General features: G+C 36.7%; 1 protein-coding gene across 5 annotated transcripts in view; it reads left to right on the top strand.

Annotated features, from left to right (window-relative positions):
• Positions 1 to 13,925, top strand: part of ZNF567 (zinc finger protein 567) — a 30,366-nt gene extending 16,441 nt beyond the window's left edge. For 2 of the 5 annotated variants that reach the window (XM_032614490.1, XM_032614491.1), the window contains exons 4-6: positions 7,501 to 7,627; positions 7,897 to 7,983; positions 11,547 to 13,925. In XM_032614490.1, the coding sequence (XP_032470381.1) occupies positions 7,501 to 7,627; positions 7,897 to 7,983; positions 11,547 to 13,267 (1,935 nt within the window). In that variant the 3' untranslated portion in view covers positions 13,268 to 13,925. Of the gene's footprint in view, positions 1 to 1,109; positions 1,132 to 5,550; positions 5,583 to 7,500; positions 7,628 to 7,896; positions 7,984 to 11,546 lie in introns of those variants that run through there. The other 3 variants (XM_032614493.1, XM_032614494.1, XM_032614492.1) reach the window with 3 other exon arrangements.
• The last annotated feature ends 357 nt before the right edge of the window (positions 13,926 to 14,282 follow it).

Genomic DNA, 14,282 nt, shown 5'->3' on the forward strand with positions numbered 1-14,282 from the left:
CTGGTTGCAGGGCCCTGGGGGCCCTGGTTCTAGTGCCTACACACTGGTGTGTGGGGCCAGGTCCTGGGACCTCTGGTGGGCAGGACCATGTCCAGGGTTGGCTGTGGGGTTAGGAGGTCTTGAGGCAGCCTGTCTGCTAGTGGGTGGGGCTTTGTCCCTTCCAAGTTAGTTGCTTGTCTTGAGGCGTCTATGTACTAGGACCTTTGGGCTGTTGGGTGGAGGATGGGTCCTGAGGCTGATAAGCTAGAGGGAGGAATCCAAAATGGAGGTTGCTAGCACAGTGTCTACATTGTAGAACAAGCTCCCCAAGATGGCTGTCGCCAGTGTCTTGTCCCTAGAGTGAGCTGTAATTGCCTCTGGCCTTTTTGGGAGACTCTCCAAGATGAGCAGACAGGTCTGACCCAGGCTCCTTTCAAATTACCACTTCTGCACTGGTTCCTGGAGCATGTGAGATTTTTGTCTGCGCCTTTAAGAGTGGAGTCTCTATTTCCCCTAGCCCTCTGGTTCTCCTGAAAGTAAGCACCACTTGCCTTCAAACCCAAATGTTCTAGGAGCTTGTCTTCCTGGCACAAGACCACTAGGGTGGGGGAGTCTGATAATGGGGCTCAGATCCCTCACTCCTTGGGGAGAGCTTCTGCAATTATAATTAGTCTCCCTTTCAGGGGTTGCCTACCTGGGGGGCTGGAACTTGACTACATCACAACCTCACTCCTACACATCTTGTCATACCTTCTTTATCTGTAGATCTTTTCTTGTAGGTGCCAGTGATTTTCACTGATCATTGTTCTGTAAATAGTTGTAATTTTGGTGTGCTTGTGAGAGGAGGTGAGCTCAATCAGGGTCTTTCTATTCTGCCATATTGGCTGATCTCTTTCAATTAGTATTTACATAGTATACCTGTTCTCCATTCTTTATACTTTAACCTACCTATGTTTTAATATTTATAATGAGTCTGTTACAGAGAGTATATATTTTGGTATTACTTTTGTCTCCAGTCTGATATTCTCCCTTTTCTGGGGGGGTGGGGGGGGTGGGGGGGGCAGGGCTATGCCGCATGGCTTGTGGGATCTCAGTTCCCCGACCAGGGATTGAACTCAGGCCATGGCAGTGAAAGCCCAGGATCCTAACCAGGTAACTCCTGATACTGTACCTTTTAATTAGAGTTTTTAGTCCATTTTCATTTAATGAGTTATCAATAAGTTGCGTTTAAATATACCATCTTGCTATTTTTTTGTTTTCCCATTTGTTTTTTGATTGTTGTCCCTGTTTTTCTTTTGTTTGTTTGTTTTTTGACTGCATTGGGTCTTAGTTGTGGCATGCGGGATCTTTGAGGCATGCGGGATCTTTTCTTGTTGTTGTTGTGGCATGTGGGCTCTTTGTTGTGGCACATGGGCTCCAGGGTGTGTGGGCTCTCTAGTTGTGGTGCACAGGCTCCAGAGTATGTAGGCTCTGTAGTTTGCGGCACGCAGGCTCTCTCATTGAGGTGCGCAAGCTCAATAGTTGTGGCACACACAGGCTTCGTTGCCCCGCAGCGTGTGGGATCTTAATTCCCCAATCAAGGATCAAACTCATGCCCCCTGCATTGGAAGTGGACTTCACTGGACCACCAGGGAAGTCCCTCAGTATCTTTAATAGTTAAGGGTTTTCAGATTTTTTTTCTTTGGTAACATGTTTTTTAAGTTAAAATATTTGTCCATTTCATCTACATTGTCTAATTTATTGCCTTTAATTTGTTTATAATTCTCTTATCTATTTAATATCTGTAGGATCTGATAATGGCCATGTGTAACATCCCTCTTTATTTCTTAATCCATCTAACTAGAGGTTTTATAGTTTATTGATATTTTCAAGGATTTGGCTTTAGGTTTCATTGATTTTCCCCTATTGCTTATTTATTTTCTATTTTATTGATTTTTCCTTTTTTCCTAACTATTTCCTTTACTTGCTTTGGGGTTAGTTTAACTTATTCTTTTTTAAAGCTTCTTAAGATAAAAGTTTAAATTATTGATATTAAATCTTTCTTGTTTTCTAATATAAGCATTTAAACTTATAACTTTCTCTTTTAGCCTATTCTAATTGCATCTTCAAATTTTGATCTATTTGTATTTAGTTTAATATATTTTATGAAAAACAATTTTTTAATTTTCTTTGACCCTAAATTGGTTACTTGGAAGTGTATTGTTTAATTTCCAAACATTTGGGGCTTTTCTAGATATGCCATTTTTATTGATATCTAATTTAGTTCATGTGTGGTCAGAAACCACACTTTGTATGATTTGTCTTAAATCTGTTGAGACTTGTTTGTGTTCTATCTTGGTGCATAGTCCATTTACTCTTGAATAAAATGTGTTGTGAAATTATTGAAAGTGGTGGTTTATAAATATCAAATGCGTTAGGTGTCAGTATTCTTTAGAGTTTCTAAATCTCTACAGGTTTTCCCCCTTTTGTCTAGTTCTCTCAGTTACTGACAAATATTAACACCAACCATGCTTAGACTTTTTAAAATCTCATTTTACTTTTGTCAATTTTTGCCTCGTGTTTTGAAACTGTTACTTAAGTACATATACATTTGTAGTTGCTATATTTTCCTCATGTATTTACTCTTTTATTATCAGGAAATGTTCTTTTTTGTCTGTAGTGGTAATACTCCTCAGCTTCTTTTACTATAGCCCCATCAGCTTTCCCATGTTTAATGTTTTTATGTTTCTTTCCCATCCTTTTATTTTAAACCTATTTGTGTCTATGTTATTTAAAGTATGTCTCTTGAAGACAGAATATATTTCGAGTCTTGGTTTTTTTACACATTTTAATAATCTTTTTGTTGGAGTGTTCAGTTCTGTTGTAGTTAGGGCTGCCATTTCACTCTTTGTTTTCTGATTACCTAACCTGTTTTATTTTAATCTTTTAACCATACTTTATATTTTAGTGGTTTTAGGTTCAGACAAAATTAAGCAGAAAGTACAGAGAGTTTCCATTTATGCCCTTACCCCTGGACACATGCATAGCTTTCCCTACTATCAATATCTTACATCAGAGTGGTATGTTGTTAAAATCAATGAACCTACAATGATATATCATTATCATCCAAAGTCCATAGTTTACATTAGGGTTCATTCTTGGTGTTCTATATTCTATGGATTTTGACAAATATATAGTGACATGTATCTACCATTATAGTATTATACAGACTAATTTCACTGCTCTAAAAATCCTCTGTGCTCTGCCTATTCATCTCTCCCTCTCCTCTAATATGTGGCAGTGGCAACCACTGATTTTTTAAAATTATTTTTTGTATTTAATTTTTGGCTGCATTGGGTCTTCGTTACTGAGCTCAGGCTTTCTAGTTGCAGCAAGCAGGGGCAACTCTTTGTTGCGGTGCGTGGGCTTCTCATTGCGGTGGCTTCTCTTGTTGCAGAGCACAGGCTCTAGGTGCGTGGGCTTCAGTAGTTGTGGTGCACGGGCTCAGTAGTTGTGGTGTGCAGGCTCAGTAGTTGTGGTGCACGGGCTTAGTTGCTGCACGGCATGTGCGATCTTCCCCAGACCAGGGCTCGAACCCACGTCCCCTGCATTGGCAGGTGGATTCTTAACCACTGCACCACCAGGGAAGTCCCACCACTGATCTATCATCTCCATAGCTTTGCCTTTTCCAGAATGTTATATAGTTAAAATCATATATTATGTAGCCTTTTCAAATTGGGCTTCTTACATTTAATAATATGCATTTAAAATTACTCCTGGGCTACCCTGGTAGCGCAGTGGTTGAGAGTCCGCCTGCCGATGCAGGGGACATGGGTTCGTGTCCCGGTCCGGGAAGATCCCACATGCCACGGAGCAGCTGGGCCCATGAGCCATGGCCGCTGAGCCTGTGCTCCGCAATGGGAGTGGCCACAACAGTGAGAGACCCGCGTACCAAAAAAAAAAAAAAAAGAAAAGATTACTCCTAACCTGTTTTTGTGCATCTGTTCCTATATCCTGTTTTATTTTGTGTCAAGCCGTACATTTTCATAATTTTTATTTCTCTTTTGAGTTTGTAGTTATATCAGTTTGCATTATTTTTTTTTTTGGTTGCTTTAGGGATTACAGTGTGCATCTTTAACTTAATCATGTTTTACTTAGAGATAGTACTGAATTACTTAAGGTAAAATATGTCAACTTGCAACATTGTATTTTCATTTATTGACTTCCCCATGGTTTGTTTTTTTTGTTCACCACGTGTGTGATATTTATATTTGTAATAAATGGTGTTAGAATGCCTACTTTAAACCAAGGGTCTACAGCCCAGAGGCTAAAAACAGTCTACTATGTGTTTTTGTACAGATTGTGAGTTTAAAATAGTTATACTTTAAATGTTTGAAAAAGTGCAAAATCAGAATATTTCTGACCTACGTAATCAAAATATTTCTCACTTACATAACTTTTATGAAATTTAAATCTCAGTGTCCATACATGAAGTTTTATTGAAACACAACTTTGCTCATTCATTTTATATACTGTCCATGGTTGCGTTCATACTAAAACAGCAGAAAGTGTTCACCAACCCCTGCTTGAAACACTCATGTTTTTTAAATAAGGAAGGAAATGAATATTTATAGTCTTTTATATACAATTTTTCTCAACCTCTTCATTCTTTCCTAAAGACCTTGTTTACCATCTGATGTCATTTTTACCTTCAGCCTGAAAACCTTTCTTTACCATTTTTGATAGTACAGTTTTGCTAGTGATGAATTCTCTCAGATTTCTTCTGAAAGTAGCTTTATGTCGACTTTATTTTCAATAGGATATTTTGCTCAGTACAGAATTCTTGGTTGATGTTCTCTTTGGCTTTTAGCAGTTTGATTAGGATTTGCTGAGTGTGGTTTTCTTTTGTTTTTATCCTTTTGGGGTTCATTAAGCTTTTTCAATATGTAAGTTAAGTTTTGCTTACTTTGATTGTGTTAGGCCATTATTTCCTTAAAAATTCAGACCCTTTTTTTCCCCCTATTTTTCTGGGACTCCAATTACACCTCTGTTGGATTACTTTGAAATTGACCCACTGCTCTCTGTGGGTCTATTCATTTTTTCTTTTTCTTTCCTTTTCTATTCAGATTGATTAATTTCTGTTGATCTAGTTATATATAGGCATACCTAATTTTATTATGCTTTTATTTCACTTTGCAGATATTTCATCTTTTACAAATTGAAGTTTGTAGCAATGCTGAGTTTAACACAAGTCTATTGGTGCCATTTTTCCAACAGCATTTGCTCACTTCATTTCTGTCACATTGGCTATTCTTCAGTATTTCAAACTTTTTCGTTATATTTGTTATCATCTGTGATCAGTGATCTTTGATGTTAGTATTGCAAAAAGATTACAACTCACTAAAAGCTCTGGTGATGATTAGCACATTTTAGCCATAAAGTATTTTTTAATTAAGGCATGTTCATTGTTTTTTAGACATAATGTCATTGCATTTAATAGACTACAGTAGAATGTAAATGTAACTTTTATATGCACTGGGTAACCAAAAAATTCATGCGACTCACTTTATTGCAATAATCGTTTTATTACAGTGGTCTAAAACTGAATCTGCAATATCTCTGAGGTATGCCTGCATTTACAAGGTTACTGATTGCTCCTTTTTCTATTTCTAGTCTGCTACCTACATAGTGAAATTTTCATTTCAGTTACTGTACTCTAGAATTTTCACTTCGTGCTTTTTTAGCAGTTTATGTTTTAAGATTCCATGCCAGATTTTTCATTACTTCTTTAGATACATTTAGAACAGCTGTTTTGAAGCCTTTGTGGCAAAATCCAATACCTGGGTCCACTAGGAATTAGTTTCCATGAACTTTTTCTGAATATGGGTCATATTCCCTCTCTTCTTTTTCTGTTTTGTTTTGTTTACATGTCTAATTTTTGCTAGAAACAAGAACATCATGAGTAAATATTATAGTAATCTGAATTCTGTATGTCTGTTTTTCTGAGGATTATTGTTTTTTGTTGTTGTTCTAGCAGACGATTAACTTGCTTGGAATCAAACTTCAAACTCTGCCCTCCCTGCCCCTCCACCTCCACCCCAAGTGTGAAGCAGCTGATAGCTAGGTCCCTTAAGCTCCCACCTGCTGCTTTTTACCCTGGTCCTATGATGGGAGGTAGATTCCCACTGTGTTCATGTACGTTAGCTCTCAAAGAATTTGGTATATACTTATACTTAGATTTGGGGCCTGACTTTCTACATTCTCTTTCTTTCAGTGTTTCACCCCTTATACTTCCTGCTGCTTTTTGTTAACTCCAGCTTCTGACACCTCAGTCCATTAAGGCTTCAGTTTTCTTCTGCTTAAGCTATGAGCAGGTTGTGGAATGCTGTTAATCAAAAATGCAGAAATCTCCAAATCTCACTAGGTACACTTCTGTTTTTCAAAACTCTTTGCTGGTGTCTTTCTGTTTGCTCTTTGCTAAGCCTCCTGTTATCTCTCTAACAATTGTTTAGTTTAACTATCAACCTGGAGTTATGGCAGAGTTTATACTCAGATTTGGGGTCTCATTTTTCCTGTAGTTCTCTCACTTCCAGAATTTATCGCTAAATCTCCAGCTCATCTGCCAGCCCTCAATTCTGTCCCCTGTCACCTTTGAGGAAGCTCTTCACCTGAAGAGCTATGGGCTTTGGGGTACCTTCATGCAAAAAAGCCACAAACCGGGCTTCCCTGGTGGCGCAGTGGTTGAGAGTCCACCTGCCGATGCAGGGGACACGGGTTCGTGCCCCGATTCGGGAAGATCCCACATGCCGCGGAGTGGCTGGGCCCGTGAGCCATGGCCGCTGAGCCTGCGCGTCCGGAGCCTGTGCTCTGCAACAGGAGAGGCCACAATAGTGAGAGGCCCACGTAACGCAGAAAGAAAAAAAAAAAAGCCACAAACCTAACAATTCTTACTCATTGCTGCCTTTTAAGGATAAACTCTCCTCTAATTTTTGCTTGACCAATTCACTGTATTATTATTGGATGCCCAAAGTCACTCCCATGCATTTTAAAACTATATTCTTCCTGCATAACACATTAATCTTGAAGAGGAAAAAATTTACCTCCTCAGTGAAGTCTGAAAAATTGTTCTGCCCTTGTAATACATTGTTATCTTGTACATACTTCTGTTACAGTACCCATAACACCTTCTTGTAGATTTGTGTTGACACATACTTTCTTGAAGGTATGTGTTACATGCTTTGAGGTTGTAACTTCTTGTGAACAGGGACAGCATTTTGTATATCTTGGCACCCTAGTAAACGAGTCCAATTTGGGGTTACAAAGTGACTTCACAATAAACATTTTTAGAATGAGTTATTAAATAAATTTGGTGGCAAGTACTTCTACCTTGATTTTTGTTTCCCTTACTATTTAAATCACAAAACAAGAAAAATGGTAGGCATTCTTTACAAGTTTTCATAAGAATGCCACAAAGGAACAGGATCAAAACTAGTCTCCAATTTCTCGTCAATTTGTTCTGATCACAGTCCCAAACCATTACAGGGATCAGTGTCATTCAAAGATGTGACTGTGGACTTTAGTCAGGAAGAGTGGCAGCACCTGGATCCTGCTCAGAAGATGCTATACATGGATGTGATGTTGGAAAACTATTGCCACCTCGTTTCTGTGGGTAAGAAAAACTCTCTTTGAAACTTTCAGTAGCATGCATTTCCTTTCAAGATGCCTAAAATATGTGTGATCTTGATTTCAGGGATAAGAGGTAATGCATTCTTTTTGGTTGACAGAAAGGATTATTGTGTCTTCACTTGCATAGTGCAAGGTGTTAAATTTACTGTTACACAAAGGAGTATCTTAATTTCCAGTACTGAAAATTCACCTTATTGATTTTTCAAAGGTATTGACGCCTAAGCAACTTAATCCAAATCTTCCCTTAATCAGGGTGTCACATGACCAAGCCTGACGTGATCCTCAAGTTGGAACGAGGAGAAGAGCCATGGACATCATTTACAGGTCATACCTGTTTAGGTGAGTTTCTGACTTGCAGGCAGATGAAATCTGTGGAAAATAAATTTAAAGTGGTCATGTGTTGGGTGACACCTTTGAAATATTTTGGTAGTGTCTTTTTAAAGGTTCCTGACCGTTGAAATGACTATTGTGCCTGCAAAAAAATTAAATCACTTTCAAATGTCACTCTCCCTATATAATAGACTTCCTTAGTTTGCTTGGTGTTATCAAAGATAGTTGCCACTCTTAATCAAAATTAAGCCTTCCTTCTTTTAGATCTCTTTCCTTCCTTCTTATAGATCTTTTTTCTTGATTTGTATCCTTTTTTAGCTTTCTCGGTCCCTTATCTTTTAGCCATTGAATAGATTTCTTTTAGGCATTTTAAAATCTATCTTTAAGAAAGAAAAAATTCTTGGCTAATATTTCTCTTCTTAGTTGCTTTTTCTTTCCCTTTCTTTTATAGTATTTCAGATTTGTTTGCTATGCTAACTCTAAGTTCCCATTCTCACCATGAGTCTAGCTATTAATTTTAAAGCTCACTCACCTTGGCCCAGACTGATAATTCCATAGTTACCATTTTCTTCCATTAAACTTTCATGGTTCATTGTTATATGGCTGATCATCTTTCCTGAAATCATCCCTTGGTTTGGGTAAAACACTGAATCATTCTTATCCTGATTATCTAAGTGATTATTTATTTCCAACTTACTTTGTTTTTTTTTTTACCACTCTGGCCATATTGACTGGAACAGTGCCTCATACATAATAGTCACAGAACTTTTTTTTTTTTTAAGGTATATTGTTTCATTGGACTCTCAGTCTTATTTCTCTAATTTGTCCTCAAGAGATCTACCTTTCAATTATATTAGTCTCTTCCACTCTCAGAACTTAAGCTCCTTGTTTTATGTAGAGGACCTCTAATACCAACATACTCGGCACAGTCCTCCCACCTTCACTCCCGTCCTTCACAAGTTCTGCACTATGATGCCTCACCTCTTTTGTGACAATAAGTTGAAAATGAAAATCACCAACTTTCCTAGCTCTTAAATTCGTTCCCATTTAACTATTTCCAAATTATTTTATTACTGCCATGATACCAGCTTGATTGTCTCTTTTATAATCTCTTGTGGATCTTTTCACAATTTGTGTTTATCAGGCCGTGAAATATATTTACATCCTCCCATATTTTCATTTTTTACTCATATCATACAAAATGACGACTACCTTATTTAATATCTTGCATACGGTAATTACAATTTGTTTTTGCCATAATTTTTGTCCTAATTTTTTCAATTTATATTGTTAACTTTCCTGACAAGCTATATCATGACTTGTTCCCCACTACTTATTATTATAGGAAATTGAAATTCTCCTTCATACAAGGACTACTATAATCCCTCATCTGGTCTTTTCAACTTTATTTCTCTCTTTTGTGGAAAATGCTTGCTAATTTCCACTTCATCCAGTCTCCTAAATGTTCTCTATACATGTAGGGTCTGTCATGATGTCTGTACTTTTCATTTTGTTCACCCTTCTGTATAGTGTATATCTTTGAAGTCTTGAGATTTCTTCTTCTTTCTATTCCTTGACTACTCCCCAACATATCCACCTTTCCTTTTCCTGAATTTCCATGCTGCTTACTAACTGTAACACACACAGCTCTTGGATGTTATATAATTTGATACTTGATTGTACATTGTTTATGCTTAAGGATTCTTTCTTTCAAAGATAAGATCCTCTGTATCTTCTTTGCCATAGTATACAACATTTTAAGTAGTCAGTAGTTGTTTCATTTTCTGTTTATGGAGCTGTACAGGGGAGATCTCTTTTTCCTCCATTCATAAAGTATGTACTGATAAGTCCTTTCAGAAGTACTTGCTCAGGCCATGGTTCTGTACATTCTGATTCAAATGGTTGGATTCTAACAAACACTACCTATCTATGATATGCAGTGTTAATGTGAACTCAGAAGAGTACAAAGGCGATAACCAACAAAATATTCCTTTATGAGAAAGGATTACTGTTAAAGTCTGCATTTTTCATGAAATATTTATGACACAGTGTAAGCTTGTAAAAAGATTTGTTAAAATTCTTTTTCTAGACCATAATTATTTTCAAGTTATAAAGAAGTAATAAATAAAGTGGTGGTGGGATATATGTGAAGGGTTTTGATATCATGGAGTAGTAACATTTTCTTGAAGATTATCTAAATATGATTAGAAATAAGACTGGAAGGCAAGTCAACTGATTAAAAGAACATGAGCAAAAGCATGTGATTAGGGATAAGGGAGGTATTTATAGGGCAGTAAATATTAGGCTTTGATTGTTATGGGTGAAAATTTTCAGATATGTGGACAACCCTGAAAACTTGTTTGAATATAAAAAGTAAGTCTAGGTAATGTAAAGTTTTGTTTACAGGAGAAATTCCTTGTATGTTAGTATTGTGGGTAATGGACTCAAGGAAGAAATAGATTTTTGAACCTAGATTTAACATTGTTTCACTAGATGTGGATGATTGCAAAGCAAAAGAGTCAAATATAGTTCTAAATTTATAAGAGAAATAAAGGTTAAGATTAATGAGTGATTTAGAGCCAGAGTGAACAATCTTTCTGGTCCCCCATATGGAAAACTGGAGTTAAGAATGTTACTGTATTGGGGAAAGACTTGAATCTTTCTTTAAACCTCTAAGCACTTAAAAAGAAGAATAGTTATAATTAATGATCATGAGAGTTTTGCTATTGAACAATTCTGAAAGAAAATAATAACAACAGCAACCTGAATACACTGGTGAACATACCCTTAGTCTGTTTTAAAGTTCCTGTTGGAAGTGTTTTCCTAGTATTTCCCTCACAAGAAAAAATTATCCCCAGCTATAGAGAGGATTATAAACACTAGGAAAATAGTTGATGCTTAGAAAGATTTATTGGTGGGTGTGTGGAAAGAGGGTGGTGGAACAACTGGAAGTATTTTACCTTACAGTCTAGGGATGAATATTTAAAAGTATAGGCTCAGGGGGATTCCCTGGTTATCCAGTGGTTAGGAATCCACACTTGCGCTGCAGGGGGTACGGGTTCAGTCCCTGGTCAGGGAACTAAGATCGCACATGCCACGTCGTGGGGCATAAAGAAATAAAGAAATAAAAGTATAGGCTCTGATCTGTGTCCTCCAAATGCCTTCCTCTAAAATTTTCCCTGAACAAACTTTTCTGCTAATTTTTCTGTCCATCCTACTTAAATCTTAATGCTCTTGAAAGGTTCACTTCATTGCCTCTGAATCCACCTATCCAAGCATGAATTCCTCTTCCACTATTCTTTTGTTTCTTCTCCTTACTGCTTCGTGTGTTTGTTTCACTTTCTGTATGAAGTTCTGGTGCAAAATGCAAATGTTACTAGTGTTCATTACTTATTTTTCATCTTTTTCCACAATGAGGCAGAGTTTTTAATTTAGGTTCCATGTCTTTTCCCAGGCAAGGAATAATTTGTCCGTGGTCTTTTTTGGCCTCATGTACTAGACCCTATTACAATTCCTTTCGATAGCAAATATGTGAAGATTCACAAATTGTTATTAATTATATTCTTTCCTAGAAGAAAAGTGGAAAGCTGAAGACTTTTTAGTGAAATTCAAGGAAGAACAAGATAAATTTTCTAGATCAGTTGTATTAATCAACCACAAAAAACTGATTAAGGAGAACAGTAGTGCATATGAAAAGACATTTACTTTAAGCAAAAACCCTATTAATTCAAAAAACCTACCTCCTGAATATGACACTCATGGAAAGATTTTAAAAAATGTTTCAGAATTAATAATCAGTAATCTAAGTCCTACAAGAAAGAGACTTAGTGAGCATAATGGATATGGGAAATCACTCCTCAATACTAAGCCAGAGACAGCTCACTCTGGAGGCAAATCCCATAATCAGTGTGGTAGGACTGTCAGTCATAATGAAATGATTATGCAATATCATGAAATAGAAACTTCAGCACAGTCATTTGGATATAATGACTGTGAGAAATCCTTCCTTAAAAAAGGAGGCCTAATTACACATAATAGAGCTTACAGAAGGGAAAAACCATCTGAATATAATAAAAGGAGAAGAACAACCAATATTGAAAAAAAGCATATATGCACTGAATGTGGGAAGTCCTTCTGCAGGAAATCAGTATTGATTCTGCATCAGGGAATTCACACAGAGGAAAAACCCTACCAATGTCATCAATGTGGAAATTCATTTAGAAGGAAATCATATCTCATTGATCATCAGAGAACTCACACTGGAGAGAAACCCTTTGTTTGTAATGAATGTGGTAAGTCCTTCCGCCTAAAGACAGCCCTCACTGATCATCAGAGAACACATACAGGGGAGAAATCATATGAATGTCCACAATGTAGGAATGCCTTCAGATTGAAGTCACACCTCATTCGTCATCAAAGAACTCACACAGGAGAGAAACCATATGAGTGTAATGACTGTGGGAAGTCTTTCCGCCAGAAGACAACACTCTCCCTACATCAGAGAATTCATACAGGAGAGAAACCCTATATTTGTAAAGAATGTGGGAAGTCCTTTCACCAGAAGGCAAATCTTACTGTACATCAGAGAACTCATACAGGGGAAAAGCCCTATATTTGTAATGAATGTGGGAAATCCTTCTCTCAGAAGACAACCCTCGCTCTTCATGAGAAGACTCATAATGAAGAGAAACCTTATATTTGTAATGAGTGTGGAAAATCCTTCCGCCAGAAAACAACCCTTGTGGCACATCAGAGAACACATACAGGGGAAAAATCCTATGAATGTCCTCACTGTGGGAAGGCTTTTAGAATGAAGTCATACCTCATTGATCATCACAGAACTCACACAGGAGAGAAACCATATGAATGTAATGAATGTGGGAAATCCTTCAGTCAGAAGACAAATCTCAATCTACATCAGAGAATTCATACAGGAGAGAAACCCTATATTTGTAATGAGTGTGGGAAGTCTTTTCGCCAGAAAGCAACCCTCACTGTACATCAGAAAATACATACAGGGCAGAAATCCTATGAATGCCCTCAGTGTGGGAAAGCCTTTAGCAGGAAGTCATATCTCATTCATCATCAAAGAACTCATACAGGAGAGAAACCATACAAGTGTAATGAATGTGGGAAGTGCTTCCGCCAGAAGACAAATCTCATTGTACATCAGAGAACTCATACAGGGGAGAAGCCTTATATTTGTAATGAGTGTGGTAAGTCCTTCAGTTATAAGAGAAACCTTATTGTCCATCAAAGAACTCACAAGGGAGAAAACATGGTAATGCAGTAATAATGATGTGATTTCTTTGTGAAGCCTTTCTAAGTTACTGTAAAACTTTAGTTTTTTAAAAAAGCATGCTTAACGTGTGAATAAGGTAATTTTAATCACAAATGTAATAATAATTATTAACTTAATGTACTATACCACATAACTATTTATCTACTGTTTACTAGCATATGAAATGGATATGATCATTGATATGAACTCTTATCAGCAATGAAGCTAATTTTTTACGTTTTCAAGTTCTGCTGACTCAGTTTATTTTTTTTAATTCTTATATAATACATGCAGAAGCAAGATTCAAAGTGGTTTTAAGTATCAGTCTCCATAAGAGGAAGAAATTATGAAGTATATTTCTCATTGCACTCTGCGGAATAAAAGTTGTTACTTCCCCAAAGATTACCACTTCCCTGGCTTTTAACATGAGATAGTTTTTGCATGTCTTTAAACTTTATATTTTATTATACATTACAAATTTTTTGTCTTGTTTCACTCAACATTTTAAAGATTCATACATTATTGCATGTGGCAGTAGTGTATTCATTTTCATTCTGTATACTCTTCCATTTTAAGAATATACTGCTATTTATCTATCCTCTTGATGTATATTTGTATTTTTTATAATTTTGTGTTGTAATAAAAATACTACTATAAATATTCTTGTATATGTGTGTGTGTGTATTTCTGTTTATTTTATATGAAGACTGGGATTACTCAGTCCCAGGGTGTACGTAAAGTTTTTTCAGTTATGTTAGATACTGCCAAACATCTCTCAGACCTTTCTCAATGTGAGATGATTCAATTTGGAGAGTAACAGCTCTGTAATTCAAGTGGAGAAATGTCATTCAACTGGAGAATTCCTACTAAAAAGAAATCCTTATAATATTATAATTGTGAGAAGGCTGTTAGTCATGAATATATGAATGTAATAAATGTAGAAAGACCTTAGCTGTGGCTTAAACCTTACACAAAATCAGAGAACTCATATTGGAGGGCATCCTACAGTTGTCGTGATTATAGGGGT

This window comes from Phocoena sinus, chromosome 19 (assembly GCF_008692025.1).
Source record: "Phocoena sinus isolate mPhoSin1 chromosome 19, mPhoSin1.pri, whole genome shotgun sequence".
Classification (NCBI taxonomy): domain Eukaryota; kingdom Metazoa; phylum Chordata; class Mammalia; order Artiodactyla; family Phocoenidae; genus Phocoena; species Phocoena sinus.